Source organism: Mus pahari, chromosome 4, assembly GCF_900095145.1.
Source record: "Mus pahari chromosome 4, PAHARI_EIJ_v1.1, whole genome shotgun sequence".
In the NCBI taxonomy this organism is placed as follows: domain Eukaryota; kingdom Metazoa; phylum Chordata; class Mammalia; order Rodentia; family Muridae; genus Mus; species Mus pahari.
In genome coordinates this window covers 97,561,819-97,584,411 of record NC_034593.1, presented here as the reverse complement: position 1 = coordinate 97,584,411, position 22,593 = coordinate 97,561,819, and the positions used below count along the sequence as shown (strand labels likewise).

The 22,593-nt window shown below is 46.6% G+C and overlaps 1 protein-coding gene across 2 annotated transcripts; it reads left to right on the top strand.

Moving 5' to 3' along the window:
- Positions 1-14,142: 14,142 nt before the first annotated feature.
- On the top strand, positions 14,143-18,705 carry LOC110320222 (glutathione S-transferase Mu 2-like). Of its 2 annotated transcripts, XM_021196135.1 has the most exons (8): positions 14,143-14,178; positions 14,421-14,496; positions 14,930-14,994; positions 15,282-15,363; positions 15,462-15,562; positions 16,506-16,601; positions 16,684-16,794; positions 18,616-18,705. In XM_021196135.1, the coding sequence occupies exons 1-8, from the start codon at positions 14,143-14,145 to the stop codon at positions 18,703-18,705; spliced, it is 657 nt and encodes a 218-aa protein (XP_021051794.1). The 2 variants fall into 2 exon arrangements, with proteins under 2 accessions (XP_021051794.1, XP_021051795.1); XM_021196136.1 differs by lacking the exon at positions 16,684-16,794.
- Positions 18,706-22,593: the final 3,888 nt, after the last annotated feature.

The following is a 22,593-nucleotide window of genomic DNA, read 5'->3' as shown; positions in this document are numbered from 1 at the left end:
TAGCCCTGGCTGTCCTGGAACTCACTCTGTGAACCAGGCTGGCCTCGAACTCAGAAATCTACCTGCCTCTGCCTCCCGGGTGCTGGGATTAAAGGCGTGTGCCACCATGCCGGGCAGATTGTCTATTTCAATCACAATACATTATATGTTATTTGTAAACAAGCAGATAAAAATGAATACGTGATGTGTAAGATGAAATAAAATGTATACACTCTTTTTAGGAGAGAACGGGAAACTGAACCTACCAGATCACATCCGACCCTGACAAAGTGTTGTTATCTATGAAATAAGTCATGCCTTATAGACAGCAGAGAAAGTAAAGGGTTCCAAGGGCTTCAATCTTTTTATTTCATAATTTTTCTCTTTATAGAATTTTTTCGTGAAAGATAAATTTATGTTTTTGTTTGTAAACATCATACTTTCAAGCCATTCTCAAGAAAGGCTCATTGTTTGGCTTTGCATACACACCTAACCTGAAGGAGGGCTGGCTAAGATGCTCACCAGGCCTGGAGGAGGGTGAACTAAGATGCTCACCTGGCCTGGAGGAGGGCTGGCTAAGATTCTGTTTCCTTTAGCACACCTCAGTCACCCCGAGCTCTCCTGTGGTGGACACAAGCTGAAAATTTTACTCCAATACCAGCAGCCAGCGGCAGCGGCAGGGTTCTAGGGAATTCCCCATCACCCTCTGAATGGTCTCTAGTGTCTCAGATGGAATAAACTTCTCATATCATATTAATTTCTAGTACAATTCCTGTACTTGGTAAAAAATCATATTTTAAGGCACTGGTGAGCTGCCAGGACCCAGCACTTAACAACAACCACATTCTACAACCGGAGCGCAAAGCCTTTGATGCTTCTATAGTCTCTTCAACAACCTCTTCAGGGGGTCACACTCTGTACAGGCTCATCTTATTTGGAACTGGATCAAAAACTCCATGCCACTGGCTAGCTTAATGTGCTTGACTTCAACCAGTATCAGAAGCCCCAGGCCACCCTAGGGGTTAAAGGCACAGGAGACAGTTATCTTCAGTCAACAATTCCCTACCACGGCTATAGGAGGGCTTTTCATCCAATACAAACCCCTTTCTTGGCTGATGGTGTATGATGAGTGAAGAAAGAAGAACATTGGACACTATGTCCTCTATTGAGAGTGCGCCACGACCAGGCTGTTCAGATAAAGGACCATCTGGAGCACCACTGACTCCCTCTCAGGCTGCTGGGAACTGGGGTGAACTGGGGCAAACTGGGGCGAACTGGGGTGAACTGGGGCGAACTGGGGCGAACTGGGGCGAACTGGAATCATATAGACTAGAACCTGCCCCTTGTGTGTATATGAAATCAACTGTTCCTTGGAATGCTGGTCCCATAAGGATAGAGCAAGCTAACAATGCCATCTTTAGGAATGGAATCTAATGGTTTAGCAAGAGAGAGGGCAGGGGAAAGGGGAAAACCTGTCAGGACCATGTTTGTCACCCTTGGACCTGCTAGAGCACCGGCCACCGACAATGCATCAAGAGCAGGTACCTTGACAGACACTGGTTAGACGACTATCTCCCTGATCCGCCCGCCATTTAAGCTTTAATCTCATTTCAGGATCCCAAAGATGGACCAGAAGAAGTTTCTGGGTCTCTGACCTTGTTTTTAATGTGGATGCATCGAATTAATCCTTTTCTGCTTTTAACTATTCATCTGGTATTTCAGCCGACTCCTCAAGGATGGGTGGCAGGCTTTGGCTTTTGTGGGGTACAGACTGTACCCCAGGTTTTTAAAAGAGGTGCTGTAGAGAGAACATGTGCTCTTGGTCTGACGGTGCCATGAAACCTTCCAATGCTCCCTGTGGCTGCCCTTTGACCATACTGTAAGTTTCTCTGTTAGCTTCTCTGTTGGTAAAATTCAGTAAATGTTACCTTTTCTACACCACCTCTAGATACACTGTGGTCTCTCAAAAACCTATCCAGTGGCTGGGACTATGGACCAACTGGTAGTTAGCAACTGCTTTCCGAAGGCTTTCTCTAATGGAAATGGTCTCCGCAGCTCATGCGTAGAATGAAGAGGTGCCTATATTCCTGCTCACCCTTGCTCATGCGCCAGGCCCGGGATGAATTTCACTTCACTGTTACTGGGGGTGACTTATGTGTTCTTGTTTTATCAAGGGGACCTGTGACCTTTAAGCAATTTAAAAGGGCAGAGGTCATCCAATAGGATTTAGCTTATACAGATTTGTGCTCATTAAAAACCCATGGTTTAATTTGTAGAATCAAACAGAGCAGATTCTTGGCATTAATTGCCCATTTTGCTTGTTTCTGGCCTTAGAAACCAGATCTAAATTATCAAAAAACAAACAAAAACAACCCTCTGGAATAAGATTTTGGACCACATATTCCTTGGCTGTAGGAGTGTGCAATGCATTACAGTGTCCATAGCAGGGGACCTGTCTCTATCCACACATACCACATCACTTCCCAGCAGTGTGTGTGTGTGTGTGTGTGTGTGTGTGTTTAAAATGATAACTCAGCCTGGCATCCACAGCACATGCAGAATAGACTTGTGCTTTTTCTCTCCAGTTTGCCTTGCTCTATAACAAGAAAGACACCCCCCCCCACACACACACACCTCTAATCAGTAGCAGGAGCACTTTGCTGTGGGTCAAGACATCTTGGTTTATGGGAAAAATGTGTTTGCTGTTCTCAGCACTGATTCAGAGCCCATAACTGTAGTTGTTCCCAATTAAATGCTCAAAATGATCCTGGCAGCGGGTTCCTCCCTACCCACCCCACCCCAGTGTTCTGGGTTTCCAAAAGAAAGACACACGCACACGGCCTTTATATTTTGATATGACTTAATCAGCTCAATGACTGGGCCACTTCTTAACTGCCACATGGCTAATCCACCTCCCTCCCTCTCCTCCGATATTCCTGAGTCACTACATACTAAAACCTATATTCCATCTTGGCTGCCCTGGACCCAGATGTGCAGCCCTCTTGGGTCAAGTTCCCCAAGCTCCTACAAGGCAGCTAAGCTCTCTGTCTCTTCCAGGCATGGCATCTCTCCTCTCCTTCCCACTCCTACCCCTACCCCCAACTCCACCCCCACTCCCAGATCTCCTTCCTTCCCTCTTGGTCCCTTGCCCTCACCCAGGAATACTAAAAGTCTCCCCTCTGTCTGTCTTGCCCTGCCCAGCCATTGGCCGCCAGCAACTTTATTTACCAATCAGAACCAACTGGGAGCAGGGTCCCTCAATTGCCTTACACGTGGATGTGTAGATTCTCATGCAAACAATTTTTGGAGACCCAAATTAATATAAGCAGCATTAGGCTGAACCCACTACACATAACCTTTTCACTCTTCTCCCAGAGCATCAGCAGCGATGTCTACAGCCATGCACATCTTATAGGAACTATGAAGTTTGTGTTCATCATCCACTTCAGTACATTTCTGACAGCCAGTGTCTGGAAGGAGATGTTCAGCATCACCTTGGGTCAGAAGGTGCCAAGAAAAAGAGTGGTCCCACACCCACTCTAGTGAAAACTGCATGACAGGCTGAAAGGCTTGGACATAGATCCAAGGCAAAGAGTTTCACAGAAACTCAGTCTCCTGGAACCTTGGCACGAATGCTCCAAACCTGTCCCTGCGTTAGTGGGTGTATGGATCTGTGTGCTTTCTTTCAGTATTGTTTTATTATAGGTGCCTCCAAGAAATGATTTTACTAATACCTAAGTCAGGTTGAACCCTACTGTCTGGCCTTCACCAATGTCCTAGCAGTCCTTGATCTGACCCTGGGCTTGGAATTTCATAAGAACGTTATTCTTCCAGACAAAATGCCCCAGTGTTGACAGTCAGTAATCAGGCATCTCAATTTGCCAGATAGGAGCTAGTATTCTCAGGGCTAGTTCAAAATAGTAAACTTAGAATTCTCATTACAGACATGAATGACAGCCTACATTGCATAATGGTAGAAAGAAGGTGGGTTGTGGTTTTAGGAGGAACTGAAGAATTGTATTATTCATGAAAGGGTTAGTAGAGTGGAATTCCCCCAGTGCATGTTTTTCACTAGGCCCAGAGGAATAGCATAATTAGGTATTTACCAAGGGACCCCTGGTGGTGGGTTTAACAATAGACTAGCATTGCATCAGACCTTTCACCTGGCTCCTGTGTTTAGCTGATCATAGACAGGGCTGTTCCTATCTCAGTTGTAATCACTGCCTGGCTCCCACTAACTTTATGTGTGCATTTTCTTTGTTTTGTGTAAAGAACCATTATGCATCTCGATGTGCCTTGGCTGATGTATTCGCCTAGCTTTCTTGTTTTTCTTCTGTATTATAAGTCTGGTGCTTGCTTTGAGAAATAACATTCAGATACAACACTCCCTTGTGTTTCCATCTGTTTGTCACCTTTTCACCGACTCCTGCCCACCTGTACCAGGACCTTGATTTTCCTGTGGATTGAGGGGCCGACTGAGGCCATTCCACGGCAGAGTGGCACTTAGTTTTCAATTTCTCCAATAACTGACATAACCTGAATCTCAAAAGGTAGATATGACTACCTAATTGTAATGGTAATTCGTTCATTTACATCAGTGCACAGATTTTTAGCTAAGGTGGTACGTTGCTCAACTTTGTGTTATTGTAAAGCAATGCCTGAGATAATTAACTCAAAAAGATAAAATTTTAGTTCATAGTCCTGGAGGTTCTGTCCTTAACTGATTGGTCCCATCATTTGGACCTGTTGTGAGGAATACATCACACCAGGAATATACAGCAGAGAAAACCATTCAGCTTACACCAGGAAACAAAGGAGGAAGAATGTGGGGTTCAACATATCTTTTAAAGGTGTGCCTCCAAAGTCCCAAGGACCACCTGTAAGGTCCCATCTCTCCAAGACTCTATTATCATGCTATAATGCCAATGGTTGGACTTATGGGGGACATTCCATGTCCAAACTATAACCATCTGATTCTACCCACCAAATGTTTATGTCCATCTTATGATTCAAACCATATGCTCTATCCCACAGATCTCCAAAGTCTAATGGCTTACAAGTCTAAGTCCAAGATCTCAAACCTTTAGGCATGAAGCTTTATAAAAAAAAAAAATAGATAAATGAATACATAAAGATTTTACATTACATACTTCTGAGAGTCAATGTTTGGACAGGAACAGTGTAAATATTCCTACTCTCAAAAAGAGGACTAGGAAGATAGTAAGGGGGAGGGTCCGACAAAGCAAACTAGAAATGTCACAGAGCAAACATCAGATCTTAAGATTCTCTCCCAGAGAGCCACTGTGGCTGCCTTGCTAACATAGCTTGAATGGCTCACAGATCGAGGGGGTCAGCCTGTGACTGATTGACCCCATTGTTCTGGGACCTGCAGCCGAGCAGCACATGATGGTGGGAGAGTGTGGTTGAACACGTAGAAAACAGAAGAGGAAGAGGAAGGAGGCAGAGTCTGATGATAAAGGACTAGGCTAGCTGGGTGTGCATCTGACTGACTGTTAATTTGAAGCAGGGTTTATCTCGCCTCCGAGTTTTGTAGATGGCAGTCCATGATCCACTGGCCATTGCTGAGGCAAGGCTAAACCAGCAAGGCAGGGATCATGTGGCAGAGTAAAGACACTCATTTCATGATGGCCAGGATGTAGAGGAAACTGGAAGGGCCCAAGGACAAAATGTACCTTTCCAGGCCATGCCGCCTAAGTGACCTTTTTCTTATAACTTGGTCCCACTATGTTATCAATCTATCAAGATATTAAGTCAAAGCCCTCAGCATCTAATTAATTCCCAAGACCCCATCTGCTGATAACCGAGTTTTTAACATATGATTCTCACTCTAGTTTCTGTTGTTGTCATGGGGATAAAAACCTCGATCAAAAGCAACTTGGGGAAAAAAGGTGTGGGTTTTTTTCCCCCTTTTTTCCTTTACTGATTATAGTCCACCATTGGAGGAAGCCAAGACAGGCTTACTGACTGGCTTGCTCAGGCCAACCACCTAGGGATGGTACCGCCAACAATGGGTTAGCCCCTTCTGTGCCAACCACAGTCAAGGTTATGCCCCACAGCTATGCCCACAGGCCACCCTGATGGAGGCAATTCTTCAGTTGAGGTTCTTTCTCTGCAAGTGTGTCAAGCTGACAACAAGATTAGCATCACAACCTCTTTAGAAAGACATTTCTTATCCAGACCATAATAATCTCCCTTGGGCTCTACCTCTCACAGGTTTATCACCTCCCAATAGGACTTTCTGAACACCAAGCCATCATCACGCAGACCTTGGGATATTCAACATTCAAATTGCAACAAATGGAAATGAGGGTTCTCTGGCCAGTCGTGGTGATGTACCCACACTCCCAGCACTGGGGAAGTGAAATCAGGAGACACAGGAACGCAGGGCCACCCTCTGCAACGTCACTAGTTCAAGGCCAGCTTGCGGGGTTGTGAGATCCCATTTCAACAAAACAAAAAACGTTCTCTGGTTTGAATTTATAGTGATTCTTTAGTTTTGATCTGGAATGTTCTCCAAAGGCCCACATGTTAAGGGAATGGTCCTTAGCTTGGTGTGACTGGGAACTGGTAGAAAAGTTAAGAGGTAGAATATAGTGGGAGGTTTTAGGGAATATGGCCTTTTCAGGGAATATGGCCTTAAAAGGAACTGTGGGACTCTGATCTCTCCTCGTCACTCAGTGTATCTCTCTCTCTGTGTCTCTGTATCTCTTTATCTCTGTATCTCTCTCTGTCTCTGTCTTTCTCATTTTTAGCCATAAGGCGAAGAAGCTTCCTCTTGCACATGCTCCCAATGTGATGAATTATCTTGCTGCAGGCCCCAAAGCAGTGGGCTGTGGACCATGGACTAAGACATCCCAAACAGAACCAAAATACACTTTTCATCTGTTTGTTTGTTTGTTTACTTATTTAATGTACGTGCATGCTCTATCTGCATATGCATCTGTATGCCAGAAGAGGGCACCAGATCCTAGTATAGATGTTTGTAAGCCACCACATGGTTGCTGGGGATTGGACTCAATACCTTTGAAAGAGCAGCAGACAGTGCTCTTAACCACTGAGCCATCTTTCCAGCTCCCACCTTTCATCTTTTTAAGTTGATTACTCAGGTATTTTGCTAAAGCACTGGAAGACAAATGTACAAAGGGTTTGCTTTTAAATGTCTTGGCAACTCTGTGTGTGTGTGTGTGTGTGTGTGTGTGTGTGTGTGTGTGTGTTGAACCTGGAACTCATGCATGTAGGTATGTACTGTATCATTTAGCTATACCCCAGACCCTAAATTGTTCCTCACTTGAGTCTGTAATTCATTTCAGCTGAGCTGTTGTCATGCTCTACAAATGAAGCAGAATTTTAAACCAGAGGCATGCTTAAACAAGCAACATAAACTATAACCATTATTTATATGTGAGAGCCTAACAAATAAGAATGAGAGGGAGCTGGAAATCTGTCTGGTAGAGCGTGTGCCTAGCACGTGCACAGCTCCTGGCTTAAATTTTTTTTTAAAGAATTATTTTAAAGGACCAAATGAATCAAGCTCTTCAACAAAGAAATAGTGCTCTCTGTCAAAATTCAAAGGACTTCCAATATGAGGCAAAAGAAGAAAGGATTTCCTATCACCCATAGCATTTGTTTTCCACACTTATTGCCTAGTCGTCTTTTCAGGCCCCATTCTGATTGGCCCTTTGTACACAAAGCCTCAATACACCATGTATCCCTTTCAGAGAAGGAACATCAAAAGCAGCAAGATAAGCAGGGATTCAAAAGATATCCATGGAAGAAGAAAACATCATTCCCCAAATTCAAGAGCCACACAAACAATTCAAAATAGTCAAAACAGCGCCCCCCTCTGGAGCCCAAGGGAACTCATGAGGAAAGGAGTTTAAGATGCATTCTTATGAGGCAGAAACGCTATCCCATATGAAAGAGGCATCTTACAACGTGGTTTTTTAAAAAAACATTTTTAAAACATGGTAAGATTTGTCTGAGAAAACCAGCCGGAGATCCTACCTGGCCACTTCTCAGTGCAAAGGGTGTGGGCCAGCAGAGACAACTCTTTGTATCAACCCGGTGCAATGTTTTGCTGATACAATTCCATTACACTTGGAACATTTGCAGTGGGTCAGGAGAAATCATTAAACACAAAGAAAAACTGCCAACGTGGAACAGAATCCAAGACAAAGCTAGGAGAAACCGGGCTGCAGACAGGATTGTGTGAGCAGAAACTGATTAGGAAACCAGAGCGATTCTTAAACTAGGTATGGAGTGTCATAGCTAGGATCCAAATTCACCCTTGGGAACTGACTGAAACAGTAAAAGACCCTTGTTGCCACGGGAGATTAAAGGTGTTTGAATGATACCTCCAGTTTCTTACAAAAATACAGTAGCTTCCAGCCACAGACAGATCTGTTCATCTGAGACACTGGGCAAGTGACAGTGGGAAGGGAGTTTGACGGAACTGGCCAGGCAGTGAGAAACCTCCTTTTGCATAGACTTCTCAAGGCCGACAGGACACAGAATGTTGATTAATACCTCAGGTCTCCCAGGTCCCAGCGGCTGCCAAGCCCTCTGGTGCTCTCAGAAAGCAGAATTTGAAGAAGGTGTTCTCTTCGCTCATAAAACCAAACTCTTATGATGGAACTCAGGAGGTGAACATCAACTTTTTGCTGTTGTCGTTTTTGTTGGTTTTTTTGTTTGTTTGTTTTTATTTTGTTTTCTTCTAGGGATCCACAGCAAACTTTTGTCTTAAAAAAAAGAAAAGAAAAGAAATGCTGTTATAACAGAAACCATAAACTCGCCAGTCTGTAGGCCAGTGCGCACAGCAGACTTAGAAAGATCGCTACAGCTTATCTTTCCTGTGGCTGCACTGATTCTGAGAGGCAACACAGAAAGACCGGAAGGCAGCCCTCATCTTTTGCCTGAGGCCCAGGATCTCAGCTGGAGCAGCCCCTACGATGAAGTTAGGGGTGGGCAGAGCCCTGCTCCAGTTAGCAAGGGCCAACCACACATTGGGTGTCAAGTGGTTAGAGGATGATTCTCATGTGGGAGTGCTGATTGAATCTAGGAGCCCAGGTAATGTAAGAGAAAACCACAAACATTTCATAATCTATGTAGACATGGGAATCTTCACAAGACTGAAGTCTAAAGCAATGAGTCTGATGTTTTTGTACCTTTATACAGTGAACAGTAACTCTGTGAAGGAGTGGCGAGACAAATGAATCTCTAGACTAAGGTACTAAATTCTATGTTTGTTTTGTTTTTTTAAGTGAGTACACTGTAGCTATCTTCAGACACAGCAGAAGAGGGCATCAGAGCCCATTACAGATGGTTGTGAGCTAACATGTGGTTTCTGGGAATTGAACTCAGGACCTCTGGAAGAATAGTCAGAGCTCTTATCCATTGAGCCATCTCTCCAGTCCTAAATTCTATGTTTTTAAGAGATATACAGCTGGGCATGGTGGCGCATACCTTTAATCCCAGTACTCGAGAGGCAGAGGCAGGTGGATTATTTCTGAGTTCTACAAAGTGAGTTCCATGACACTCAGGGCTATACAGAGAAACCCTGTCTCAAAAAAACAAGAGAGAGAGAGAGAGAGAGACAGGCATTGGTGACGCACGCCTATAATCCCAGCACTTGGGAGGTAGAGGTAGGCAGACTTCTGAGTTCGAGGCTAGCCTGGTCTACAAAGTGAGTTCCAGGACAGCCAGGGCTACACAGAGAAACCCTATCTTGTGGAGACAGAGAGATACAGAGAGACAGAGATACAGAGAGACAGAGATACAGAGAGACAGAATGACAGAGATACAGAGAGATAGAGAAGGGGTATAACTTGAGAGTTACTTCACAGTGTATCTATTCAAGTTAGACTCCTAACTAGCAGCAGTTAGGAATCTCTGCCTATCCTGTGGCCTTGGTATGTGAAAGACATCTCCAAAAGAATCCCCAGGGCTTGCTGCATATGGTCATGGGCAGGCCAGACAACTGTGGGGCCGTGGGTGTGTGGGAAAGAGGGGAGTGGGAGAGAACCTGCATCCCACCAGAGTTCCTGTGCCCTGGGTGGGCAGACGCGGGAGGACTACCGGATGCTTTCCACATGGCCCCGGATGGGCACCTGGCTGTGTTAAGCCACTGACTCCACATGTCAGGTGGTGGACAAGGGGCAGCCCCAGGTACTAGGTTCTCAGCCTCTGGCATCTCATGCTGGATATGGTGAAGGGGCTGAGAACAGAATAGGGGCCCCAGGGTGGCACTCGGCCCCAGAGATAAGGGAAGAGGGCAGAAGGGAGAGGGGGGCACTGGGTGGTTCCCATGCAGGTGAGAGTCCTTAGTATGGTCCATGGCTGCAGTGTAGGAAGGCCTCCTGGTGGGAGGTTAGACATGACTCTTTAAGAGTTCAAGCCTATCCCATTGTTCAAGCATGGCGGGCCTTGATGGTCAGAGACAGTCTATGGTTTTATAGCTTTATTGTAGAAAGGCAGGGAGAAAGGAGAGAAGGTAGAAAGAGAGAGGGAGAGGATAGCCATGGCCACAAGCAGAGAAGGGGGGAGAGAGAGAGGAAAGGATAGAGAGTAAGAGAGGTAAAAATTTAGAGATGGGAAGGGAAAAAGAGAGAGAAGGAGAGCTACAGAGTAAGAAAGCTTAAAGAGAGTGAGGAGGGGCCAAGCAGCCCCATCTTATAGTGGGCTGGGCTATCTTGCTGTTGCTAGGTAACTGTGGAGGAGTCTAGCCAGAATGCCAGAAGCTTGGGACATTGTCTGACTGCTAGCCACATGCCTCTCTTGATGGGGCTGTGGGGGCGGTAACTTTGACAGGAGCCAGGGGTCCAGAGATATGAGGGAATGCCTTCCATCCCATGTAGGTGGAAATTACCACCACCGGGTCCCACTGGGGTTCAAGACCTCAGCTCGACTGGGGACCAGGCTGTCTGTGCACAGCCCATTGTCCCACAGATGACCTTTTCTAACATTATGTGTTTAGGTTGTTGGACTAATATTTTCTCTATTTAGAATGTTTTTAGAAAACCAGCTATCTCATTAAAAAGCATATGGGTAAAACTTGCCTGTTTTGTGGCCGGAGAGGTAATTCAGCCATTAAGAGCACTGGCTGCTCTTCTAGAAGATCTGGTTTCAGGTCCCAGCATCCACATAGTGGCTCACACCCATCTGTAACTTCAGTTCCAGAGAATTTGTTTACCTCTTCCGGCTTCTGAGGGCACCGCACACATGTGGTGCACAGACACACATGCAGGCAAAATGTCAATACACATAAAATAAAAATAAATAACAACAAAAATAATTTTAAGCTTCCCTACTTTTCTTCTTAGAAATGTTTTTTGTTTTCTATAATTCCATGTTGTCAGCATTTATATCTAACCATTTGTATGTTAAAATCTTACATTCTGGCCTGATTTTATTTGAAATTTCTATGAATTAGCCTTGAGAATATTAGAATGTTAGCTACAGATCTACAAGGAGCTAGGACACACAGTCCCAAGGGCTGTGTCTCTAGGCCCCGGCCACAGTTTACCCAGGACATTTTGCTGGTCCTGCAGAGTCCCTTTGAACACTTAGAACTGTCCACACTATGCAGTTAGAACCAAGCACTTGGAGGGAGATGCAGAGGGCCTGGCAACTCTGGGGTGAGTCCTTGTGAGGTAGCTACTCACCATTGTTTCAGACCTCGTCTCTAGTTCCTGGGGACACTGCAAGAGAACAACTCTGCTCAAGGAAGGGGAGAATTGGGCCAGCAGGCTCTCAAAGCAGTGGCCAGCATGGCTCCTCATCTCCTGATGCCCCTGCCTTCCTCTCCACTCTTCGGAGAATGTAGAAACAGGACAGCGTGGGCCCGATTTCCTGAATCACTAGTCTACAGAGGGGCCATGCTATACATAGGGTCCAGTCTGTAGGAAGATGTCAACTACTTTTAAAAAATATAGTCAGGAAGGGCCAGGTGGACATACACTAAAGTTCTAGCACTTGTTCAATATATTTTAAATTTGTTTTAAGAATGAGTGTTTTGCCTGTGGAGGTCAGAAGAGAGTGTTGCAGATCCTCTGGAACTGTAATTGTCGATGGTTGTGAGCCTCCATATGGACACTGAGAGTAGAACTCTCCGCCCTCTGCAAGAGCAGTAAATACTCTTATCTACTGAGCCATCTCTCCAGCCCCATCCTATACTTTTAAGATTATTATTTTAATTTGCATGAGTTTTTCTTAAAAAAATTACTTTCTCAATTATAGTCAGAAATTATATATCTTCCTGTTCATAGTTATGAAGACAATGATATGCCCTGTCTTACTTATTGCTTTGACAAATCACTATAACTAAGAGCAACGCCAGGAAGAGAGGGTTTATTTCAGCTTACAGTTCTACATCATAGTCCATCACTAAGAGAAGTCAGGGCAGGAATTCAAACAGGGCAGAGGCAGGAGCTGATGCAGAGGCCATGGAGAGGTGCTGTTAACTGGCTTGCTCTCCATGGCTGGCTCACCGTGCTTTCTTATAGCACCCAAGGCCACCAGCCCAGGGGCCTCCCACATCCTTAATTAATCATTAATCATTAAACAATCATTAATCATTAATGGCCTATGAGCTAATCTTATGGGGGCCCCTACAGCTGCAAATTCCCTCCTCTCAGATAACTCTAGCTTTTGTGGGGTGACATAAAGTTATCCGGCACGTATTCTTAACAATGATTCAGAGACCCATGCATGTGTGTGTCCATGCACTTATGCCTTGTGGCAGACTCTGGTCTGGGGAAAGCTCCGTGAGAATTTAATTTGGGGCAGTAGGCTCCTTCTGTAGCTAAAGTGAAGTTTAGTGACTTGAATTGGGAGGACTGGCCATGACTAAACACTCAAGTAGCATTTGCCACAGCTAGTGGCATTCTGCTAGTGAATTCTGCTCTGGGCTTCACAAGGATTCAGAGTATGTGGTTCCTCTGCCCTTGGAGCTGGGATAGCTTCAACCTGTTCCAGGCACACTTATACCGTACCCTCCAGTCCTAAGTGGTGTTAATTCTCCAAATATACCTTCTGTAGAGCCGCAGCCTTGCCTTTCCATTGGCAGGGTCTGGGCCATCTGTTTTTCACTGTTAAAGTTGTCATTTCCTTTAATCGCACACCTGTTGATTTCGCAATAATCTTTCCTTCAAGGAAGTAGGCTGGCAGGTGAGCGTGTTCCTGATAGGACATTGTCCTTTGGGAGGTTGTACAACAAGACCCATTTTAAATGGCTCTGGGTTCCCTGTGTCCTGTGCAGAGTTCTCCCAGGACCTGCTCTGGACAGCATCCTCTTGTCCCTTGGAAGCAGGAGAGGCGTCTGTCCACTTGAAACACATACTTCCACACCCTAGCATACTCCAGCTGTGAGCTCTGTGCTTCTGGCCTCTCCCTTTGGTGGTCAGGGTCAAGCAGTGGCAGCCTACTGCCCTCTGTGGCTGTGGGGGTCTCTTAGTTTCACAGTGCCCTCAGCGTCCAGAGTTGCAAACACAGCCAAGATTACAAACACCAAAACCACTTGATATTTTGTCTGCTCTTTGTCCTTGGGTTGGTCCATTTTATTGTTCCTGTAAAGGAGACAACACCATTCCTTACTTGTTTGCTTTTCAAGTCAGCTAGGATCCTGCCCGTCCAGCAATAAGACTAAACTCTTTGTTTGGGGTGTCCTGTTTTGGACTAGCAACAGGCTGAGTGGTAAGACTAGGGAAAGAAGGAGAGATCATTGCATTTCCTACATCTGACCTCTCCAAGGGTACCGGCACCTTAGGGCTTACTTAGGGAGAGGAGGCAGAGGTGGTGCGGCACAGGCAGGGGCAGGGAGTTGGATGCAAACCTTACGCAGGGTGGTGGTGGGGTGGTGGTGGGGTAGTGGAGTCAAGGCTACTTTGGATCTGACCCTGCCTTGTTCCCAGGAGGAGTGGTTTAGGATTGGAAGGTAAGAGAATACTTAGGTGAGAGCTTAGCCTAGCTAGCAGCGGGAGGGGAGTGGTGGTGGTGGTGGTGGGGGAATGGGGCGGGTGGAGAAGAAAGAGGCGTTGCCAAGGAGGGCGGGACTCACTACCAGTTTCAGGGCTTCCCTCCCTGTGCACCAGGATATAGTTACAGTTAATTTACTTAGCTCCGCGGAAGCCCGACAGCACCAGCACCATGTCTATGACTCTGGGTTACTGGGACATCCGTGGGGTGAGAGAGGGGTCTGACATCCAAGAACGATGAGGAAGCAGGGCGGAGCATACTGAGTAGCTGGTCTAGGAAATGGGTCCTCCTTGTAAGGCACCTCATAGGTTCTGCCTCTCTCTCTCTCTCTCTCTCTCTCTCTCTCTCTCTCTCTCTCTCTCTCTCTCTCTCTCTCCCTCCCCCCCCCCCGCGTGTGAGTGTGCTGTTAGACAGGATCCAGTGAATCTCTGACCAGCCATGTCTCCTAGTTGGGTCAAGCCATCCGCCTGCTCCTGGAATACACAGACTCAAGCTATGAGGAGAAGAGATACACCATGGGGGACGGTAATGACACCCTCTTAGTCAGACTTTTCCCTGACTTCTGATTGGTGGTCCTCAGGGGCCCCTGTGCCTGGTCCCTTGTTGTGCAGATCTGTAGAGCTCCTCTAGCCAAAAGTAGCTAGAGTCTACACCTTCAGGAAACCTCCATAGAGGCAGTTTAGTCTTCCAACGCAGGGTTCCGGCTTTTCCTCTGCTCATAATTTAGCATCTGCCTAAACTTTTTGTAAGCCTTACAAATGGAGAATCCACACTCCCAAGCACTCTTCTCTCCTGCAACTTTGGGATATGAGACTCAGTTTCAGATTCCATGCTGCAGGGGTGGGGTGGGTAGGGGTAGGGGATAGGGGATGGGATGGTTTCCTGACTCCTTGGTCTGGTCTCTGTAGGAAGGTGGAAATTAGAGCGGTTTCTTTTCACATCCTCTTGTCCACCACAGCTCCTGACTTTGACAGAAGCCAATGGCTGAGTGAGAAATTCAAGCTAGGCCTGGACTTTCCCAATGTAGGTGCAGGGAAGGGGAGGTTTGGGGAAGGCATGGCGATCTCACCTCATCTCCTGGCCTGGCTGAGGGTTGGGGATCAGTGTTTCTGCTCTCCTGCTCCATCCCTGCTGGCTGCACAGTGTTTCTGTGATGGGCTGTGTCCCAGCTCTCCCATTCAGTGCCACTGTGCCCATGGAGGGCTTCCCATGGCAGGCACACTGAGTGTCGTGCCCTGTGTCTGCTCTCACCCAGGGAAGAGATGCTGAGAGCCCATATCCCATCTGACCATCCCTGCTTGTCCATCCAGCTGCCCTATTTAATTGATGGGTCACACAAGATCACCCAGAGCAATGCCATCCTTCGCTACCTTGGCCGGAAGCACCACATGTGTGAGTGGGGCTGGCCACAGAGTGGGGGATGGTGGTCATTTCCCTGGGCTTATCTGTGGTGGGATGCTGAGGGTGAGTCTGGGCTGTGTGTGCTGCAGGTGGAGAGACAGAGGAGGAGAGGCTCCGTGCGGACATTTTGGAGAATCAGGCCGTGGACACTCGGAGGCAGCTTGCAATGGTCTGCTACAGTCCGGAGTTTGTGAGTCCCCCAGAGGATGGGAAAGACAGGGTTTGGAGTTAGAGCCTTATGTTCGTGTCTATATTGGTCAAGTTTAGCATTTGACTCCTATGACTTGGATTCCACAACCTAGAAATACAGTTTTTAAACATTAGATTACATATTCAGAGTCCTTTTCATCTCTGACCTTTAACCCTCATAGACCATTTGTTTCAGCTATTAACGTCATCGATAAGCTTTTGGGATATGGAGACTAAAACCATGAGTTAAAATAAAGAAGTGGGAGAGGGGGTTACACACCACGGCCTCAGACATCTGCCCAGCTATTTCTCCAGAGCAATGCCCCTAGTAGGAGCAGGAGCCTGGACCACTTCCCAGTAGGCAGCTCAAGTTTGGCCATCAGGTCCCTGACCCTCCTTCCTTTCAACATCAAACATGCCTTCACTTTATAACAAGTACTTAAATATCCACTATTCTGCCATTTATTAGGAGGAACTTTGAGCATCTTGCTTCTTTGATTGCACCAGCCATCTGAGTTCAGAGTGAGCCAGGCACACAGGCACCTCTGCGTCTGGCCCACAGGATCTGATTCGGGCAATAAGTGGAGTTCAAAGGCAGTGTTGTACTCGGCTGGCTTCTCAATCACCTTTAACAAGTGGGACCTGGTGTCTGTAGGAGTCTAATCAGTAGTGATGAATTAACTTAAAACCTGGAGACTGATTCAGGCCCAGCCTTGAGAAGGCATACACTCTTCCTCCACATTCCTGTTAAAGTCAAACTGTTTGCTAGGGAGCCTGTGTCTGGGGGAGCCTGCGTCTGGGGGAGCCTGCGTCTGGGGGAGCCTGCATCTGGGGGAGCCTGAGTCTGGGGGAGCCTGCATCTGGGGGAGCCTGCGTCTGGGGGAGCCTGTGTCTGGGGGAGCCTGTGTCTGAAGGTAGGGATTGCTTGTTTCCCCCTACCTCAGGAGAAACGGAAGCCAGAGTACTTAGAGGGTCTTGCTGACAAGATGAAGCTCTACTCTGAATTCCTGGGCAAGCAGCCATGGTTTACAGGGGACAAGGTAAAGGGAGGGAGTGGGAAGGAGGGGTCACCATTCTTCCCAGGCATCAAATTCCAGTGTCCTTACCCTGGGCCTCCTGCAGATTACCTATGTGGACTTCCTTGTTTATGATGTCCTTGATAAGCACCGTATATTTGAACCCAAGTGCCTGGACGCCTTCCCAAACCTGATGGACTTCATGGCTCGATTTGAGGTGATGCCCTGATCCCTCTTCCTCTTGGATGCCCTACTTCCCTTCCCCGTTTCCAGAATGATTTCCTAATCTTTAAATTAAGAGACTAATTATCATGTATTGAACACTGACTTTCTGTGAGGACCTGCGCATCTTACATTATAAGAGCAAATTTGTCACTACAAGATTCCTACAGGGTAGAGAGAGCTATGGGTGTGTCACTTGCTCAAGGGCTCAACTCCCACCCGTAGGGGCCTGTTCTGTGTAGGCAGAACTTGAATGGCTCTTTCTCTTTGTGCCGAAATGAAAAGCTTCAGTTGTTTATTCAGCCAGGGATTCCTGTCTGGGACCCTTCTGAGACGCAGAGCGTGGCAGAAGTGTGCAAGCAGCTAGCTGGCTTTAGCTATTAGGAAGGTGAGGGTTCGTGAGAAGTGTTAACGACCCAGTGAGTCTTTGCAGCTGACCTGTAGAACACTTTTCTTCTCACATCCCCCCCCCCCCCCCCGTGGGAGCTTAGGGCTGGAGACCGTGCTCTGACTTAGACAAGCAGAGCCCTTGTTGGAGGGCTATCTTTTTTAGGGTGGATAAACCTTGCCTCCATCTCCTGTCTTCTAATGCCCCATCTGTGAGATGAAGTCATGCATCTATTTCAACACCTTTCATGTGAGGCACATTGTCAGATCTCAGGGGACAGGCCCAGAACCCTCATCCTGGGACTAAGTATAGCACACAGTAGTGGTCACACTAGAGATTGTGATGTGCACCCAGTATCAGCAGGGGCCAGAGATCCAAGCCTGAAAGTCACCTCACAGCCGCTCGTTTGGCATCCAGGCTCCTGGGTTTGACACCCCTAAAAACCCACTTTACTAGAAATTTTATAATTTGAACCATTAACTTAATGTTTTGTTTCTAAGCTCAGAATCTGTTTTCCTTCCCCACTTCCTGTCAAGTGATATGCTTTCTCAGCCAGTTCTCCTTAGCTCTGCTTCTGGTCCAAGTTGAAGAGTTTTGGGGATTATGCAAGGGCTGGTATCACTGTGGAGAACCGGGGGAGGGAGACCTGGGAGTTACAGCCTGAGGGCTGGGGTTCTGGCTTGGTGCAAACAGCTAGTCCTGGAGTTTAGAATTCCTCAGCAGTTAGTTAACCTGGGAATTGCATCTTGGTAAGAATTCATGCAGGCTGAGTGAATTCAGCATGGTTCCTATATTCGAGCTAGAGTTAAGTTTGATTGAGGTATAATAATATTGGAATTGGGTAGCAGGTAGAGAAATTTAGACTTTTGTTCTCTGGGAACAGACAGAACCCTGCCCTGCCTCCCTCTCTTCTAGATGCTTTTACCCAGGATCTGCTAAGTCATTGGGTGGGATCTGGGCTTTTTTTCAAGCATGTTCAGAGAACTCCTCTTTTTTTTTTTTTTTTTTTTTCCTGCCTGCTCCTTCCTCTATGTGCAAATGCAGGCAGGCGCTTCCTGTGAAAGAAAATGCCTGTGCAGACAGTGACGAGGCTTTGTGAATAGGAAGAAGTTGCTTAACCTCTCTGGTCTTCAGGTTTTCTCCTGGTAAATGATCAGTTAGGGCTTAGCGTGTAGAATCATTGAGTGAGTTTTTTTTTTTCCCCCCCAAACCTGTGGTATACTATCTAAAGGACACCAAGCCCTCACAATGTTGGTTTCTCTATCTGACGTTCTCCTTAAGGTGAACACTAGGAAAAGGAACTTGAAGAGATTCTTTGCCAAAGCTGAGGCTGACTCCTCTGCTCCAGGTCTTGGGCCCACGTGGAGTTCAGAGCTCAGCCCAGTGGTGCTACAAGCCAGGGCTTTGCTGTCTCCTTTCCACTCACAGGCTCTGGAGAAGATCTCTGCCTACATGAAGTCCAGCCGCTTCCTTACAGGCCCCATGTACTTGAAGACGGCCCTGTGGGGTAACAAGTAGAGCACCCTAATACCAGGGCCAGGAGATCTACTATGCTTGCTGGCCTTTGGTCTGGGGCCCATTTGGGTCCCTGCATCTCTGCATCAGTCTTCCCATTTAGTCCCATCTCCATTCTCCTCTGAAAGGCGTAGTGACGCTCCTTTCTACCCAGCCTCTCTGTAAGGGGAGGTTCTGATACTTAGGTCTAGTTCCCTAATTGGTTCTTGATTTGTCAGTAAAGAATGCTGGGAGCCAATTGCTGGGCAGAAGATACAGGTGGGACTTCTGGGTACCAAGAAGAAAAGGAGATGCAGGGAAAGATAGAGGTTTTTTTTCTGCCATACTTTGGAACAAGAAGGCAGTATCCATGTAAGGTCTTGGAGCAGCTCAGGGCCTTTGGCCTTCGCTACAGGCGGATGGCCAAGGATGTTGGCAGGGGCTAGCTGATACAAGCCACTAAGTTTAGAGTGGAGGGAGAGATGGAGATCATAAATTGGTAAAGGCATGCCCTTCCGGGCGGGAGTTATCTGTGCCCAGCAATTGTGCCTAGCAGGCAATTTCTAAATAAAGCTGACTGTGTATCTTTTATCTTTGGATTCAAGGGTCTCAGGCGTGGGCTGGTAACACAACCCCTCCCATAGCTAAGCCATGTGGAACAAAAGGGAGTCTGGAGGGACCAGAGCGCAGGGTGTGGTCACTGGCAAAAGGCGTAGCGTGTTTTACATGCAACACATCTCCCCAAGCCAAGCCTCTGTTTACCCCAGCTCCCCATTCCTTCAGCGTCTCTTCCTTTCCTTTCTTGTCTTTGTCCTGGATCCAAGTAGCCCTCAGCTCTGCTGGGTTGATGAAGGGATGCACTTGACTCTGTGGGTCCCCAGCACTGCCAGAGAAACCAATCCGTGTATGTGTAGGTACTCATCATGTACCGACACACGATGACGTGCGAGTCTGCCCTGCACTGCCAGAAAGACCAGCCTCTAGTGTGCAGACCTTGGTCCCCAGAATGAGACCGTCCACCTCTATCTGATTCCCAATGAAGTCTGAACCACCTTTGCTCTGTGTCTTGCTCTCTGTGCCTCTCAGGACAGACCATGTTGTCTTGCTTGGGTGGTCTTCGCTCTGTTATCCACAGAAGGGCAGGGATGGGGGGGTGGGTATCGCTTACAGTCCTTAATGGTCCTTGCCATTAATTCTGTGTTGCCCACCCTGGGATTCTATGAGGAGGGTGCTGCTTCTGTGCTATGGGGTTCCTGACTCAGTCAACAGTCACTGTGCCACCACAGACGTGGACAGAGAGGGCTGATGGGAGAGGCTCCATTAGGCTAAGTATCCTTTGTTTCCTTCTCTCAGCAGCTGCTTCCCTTAAACTAGACATCTCTTCTTCTCCATTCCCAGGATGTTTCCCCATAAATAGCCCCCTCCGCTGTTTGCAGTCTGTGTCTGGTGTGTTTTACCCTGCTCTGTCCTAAGTTGGTCAAAAGGAAGATGCAGATCTTGTTAGACTTTTCCTGTCTGACGTGCAAAGCCTGAGAGAATGCCTCAGATTTGCCCAGAACTGTCTAACCAGAAATTCCAAATGGAATGCTTCAAATGAAAAGAAAGACATGTTAAGGAGTGAGAGGAAAATATGAGAAAATTGTGCTGGAAGGTTTATATCAACTTGACCCAAGCTAGAGTCAGCTGAGAGAAGGGAGCCACCGCTGAGAAAATGCCTCCATACGATCAGGCTGCAGGCAAGCTTGCAGGGCATTTTCTTAATTAGTGATTGGTGGGGGTGGGGGTGGGGCAGCCCATTATGGGTGGGCCATCCCTGGACTGGTGGTCCTGAGTTCTATAAGAAAGCAGGCCGAAAAGCCATGAGGAGCAAGCCAGTCAGCAGACCCCTCCAAGGCCTCTGCATCAGCTCCTGCCTCCAGGTTCCTACCCTGCTTCAGTTCCTGTCCTCACTGCTTTGGATGATGGTGTTATATGTAACTGTCAGTGAAATAAACCTTTTTCTCCCCAAATTGCTTGTGGTTGTGTTGTTTCATCACAGCAGTAGTAACCCTAAGTCAATAATTAAACAAAACAAAGCACCTCACTGATAAAGCCGACACGAGGACCAGAGAGATGGCTCAATGGCTAAGCACGCGTTTTGATCTTACACAGTACCTGGGTTCAGTCTCCAGCACCCACATGGCTGCCCACAACTGCCTATCACTTAAGTTTTAGAAAATCTAATTACTTCGTCTGAATTCTGCGGGCACCAGGAAAGCACATGAAACACGTACATGTATGCACCCATGCACATAAAATAAAAATAAATAAATCCTTAACAGCAATAACAACAACAGCAACAAAATTTAAAAAAGAATAACTATACAAACTCAGAAGCTCATGATAAACCTGGTGTGAAAATCATATCTTCAATGTGAAATGTAAAATCCAAAACAATAATTACATTACCCCCATATGCTAAAAATATAAAAAGACGAAGAACACGGTGACAAAAATTCAAAATGCGGGATGAATGGAGGGAAAGTTCCAACTTTTAAAAGTTCTCTGTTTTCTCTTTGTGGTTTCTTTTCTTGTCTGTATGGTCATATTATGTTGATACTATTTCAAAACAGCTATATTGTTTTAAAGGTGGTTTTGTAAGGCTCCTGTAGTTACAGGCAAAAAATCTACACTAGAGAAACTCAAAAGGATAAGTAAACCACTTAACCACAAAGGGTTTGGACAAAAGGGGAGAATGTGGATTGCTGTTTGTACTTTCTGTTCCCTCACCTCATCCATCACCTGCCCATTCTCAGGTGATGTCAGGTGAAATCTTAATTGGTCAGATAAGGCTAGAGTCTGTGATTGGGCAGTGGAAGGAAACGGCAGAGCTGAAAGTTTTGGAGAAAGAGGAAGAAGAGAGATGGAGAGACGAGACGGAGAGATGAGACATAGGACTGAGAGAAGATGGAAGAAAAAAGATGAACCAGAACCACGTGGCCTGGACAAGCCACAAGTAGCTAGGAATTTAATAGATGGGCAATAAAGTAATATAGGGTTCATGTGCCCAATCTAGGTGTGCAGCTTGTATTTATATCACTTGAGTTTTGTGTTCCTTGTGCAGGCATTTTGGGGTCGGAGATTTATCCTTATAAGTCTGGTTGGTGTATTACAAGTCTCTAGAGTTAGCATTTCACGGGGCTCAGGGGATCTGAGCGAGGGGTAGCTAGCTTTCTGCAGGCTAGGTACAGGGGGTGAATGGCCTGGGAAGATCAGAATGGCTTGGCAGCAGCTGGGAAACAGAGCAAGACCACCACTTGGGGCTGGCCACGGAGGTGGGTGAGATCACTGTTGCCAGTGCCTCTCCAGATTCAGTGTGATTTTTATTTAAACTACACGCTACATTTATGAGCAAGTATATACCAAAATTTTTGATAACATAGAATAAATCAATAAATACCTTGACATATATCTTACCAAAAATAGATCACAAAAATAGAAAATTTCAGCAGAGTAGTCATAAGTAACATCATTGACCCATCAGTAAGAGGTCTCTTGGTCAGGTCTGGAAAGGTGGCTCAGAAGAGCACTGGCTGCTCTTCCAGAGGTCCCGGGTTTGTTCTCAGCACACTCTCGGAAGATCACAACTCCTGGGGTCCAGTGGAGGATGGATGCTTGACATGAATGCTCTCCACCCTATTTTCTTGAGACAGGGGATCTCTCTGAGACTGGCTGGCCAGCAAGCTCCAGGGATTCGCTCGTCTCTACGCCCCACAGTGCCTTGCTGGGAGGTGCTTTTACATGGTTCCTGGGGATTTGAACCCAAGTCCTTACACTTGCATGCAATTACTTTGCCAACTGATCCACAGAGTCCTATCATTACCCTTCAAAACAGAATAGGCTTTTCTCAACCAAGTCACATTATGAGGTGGC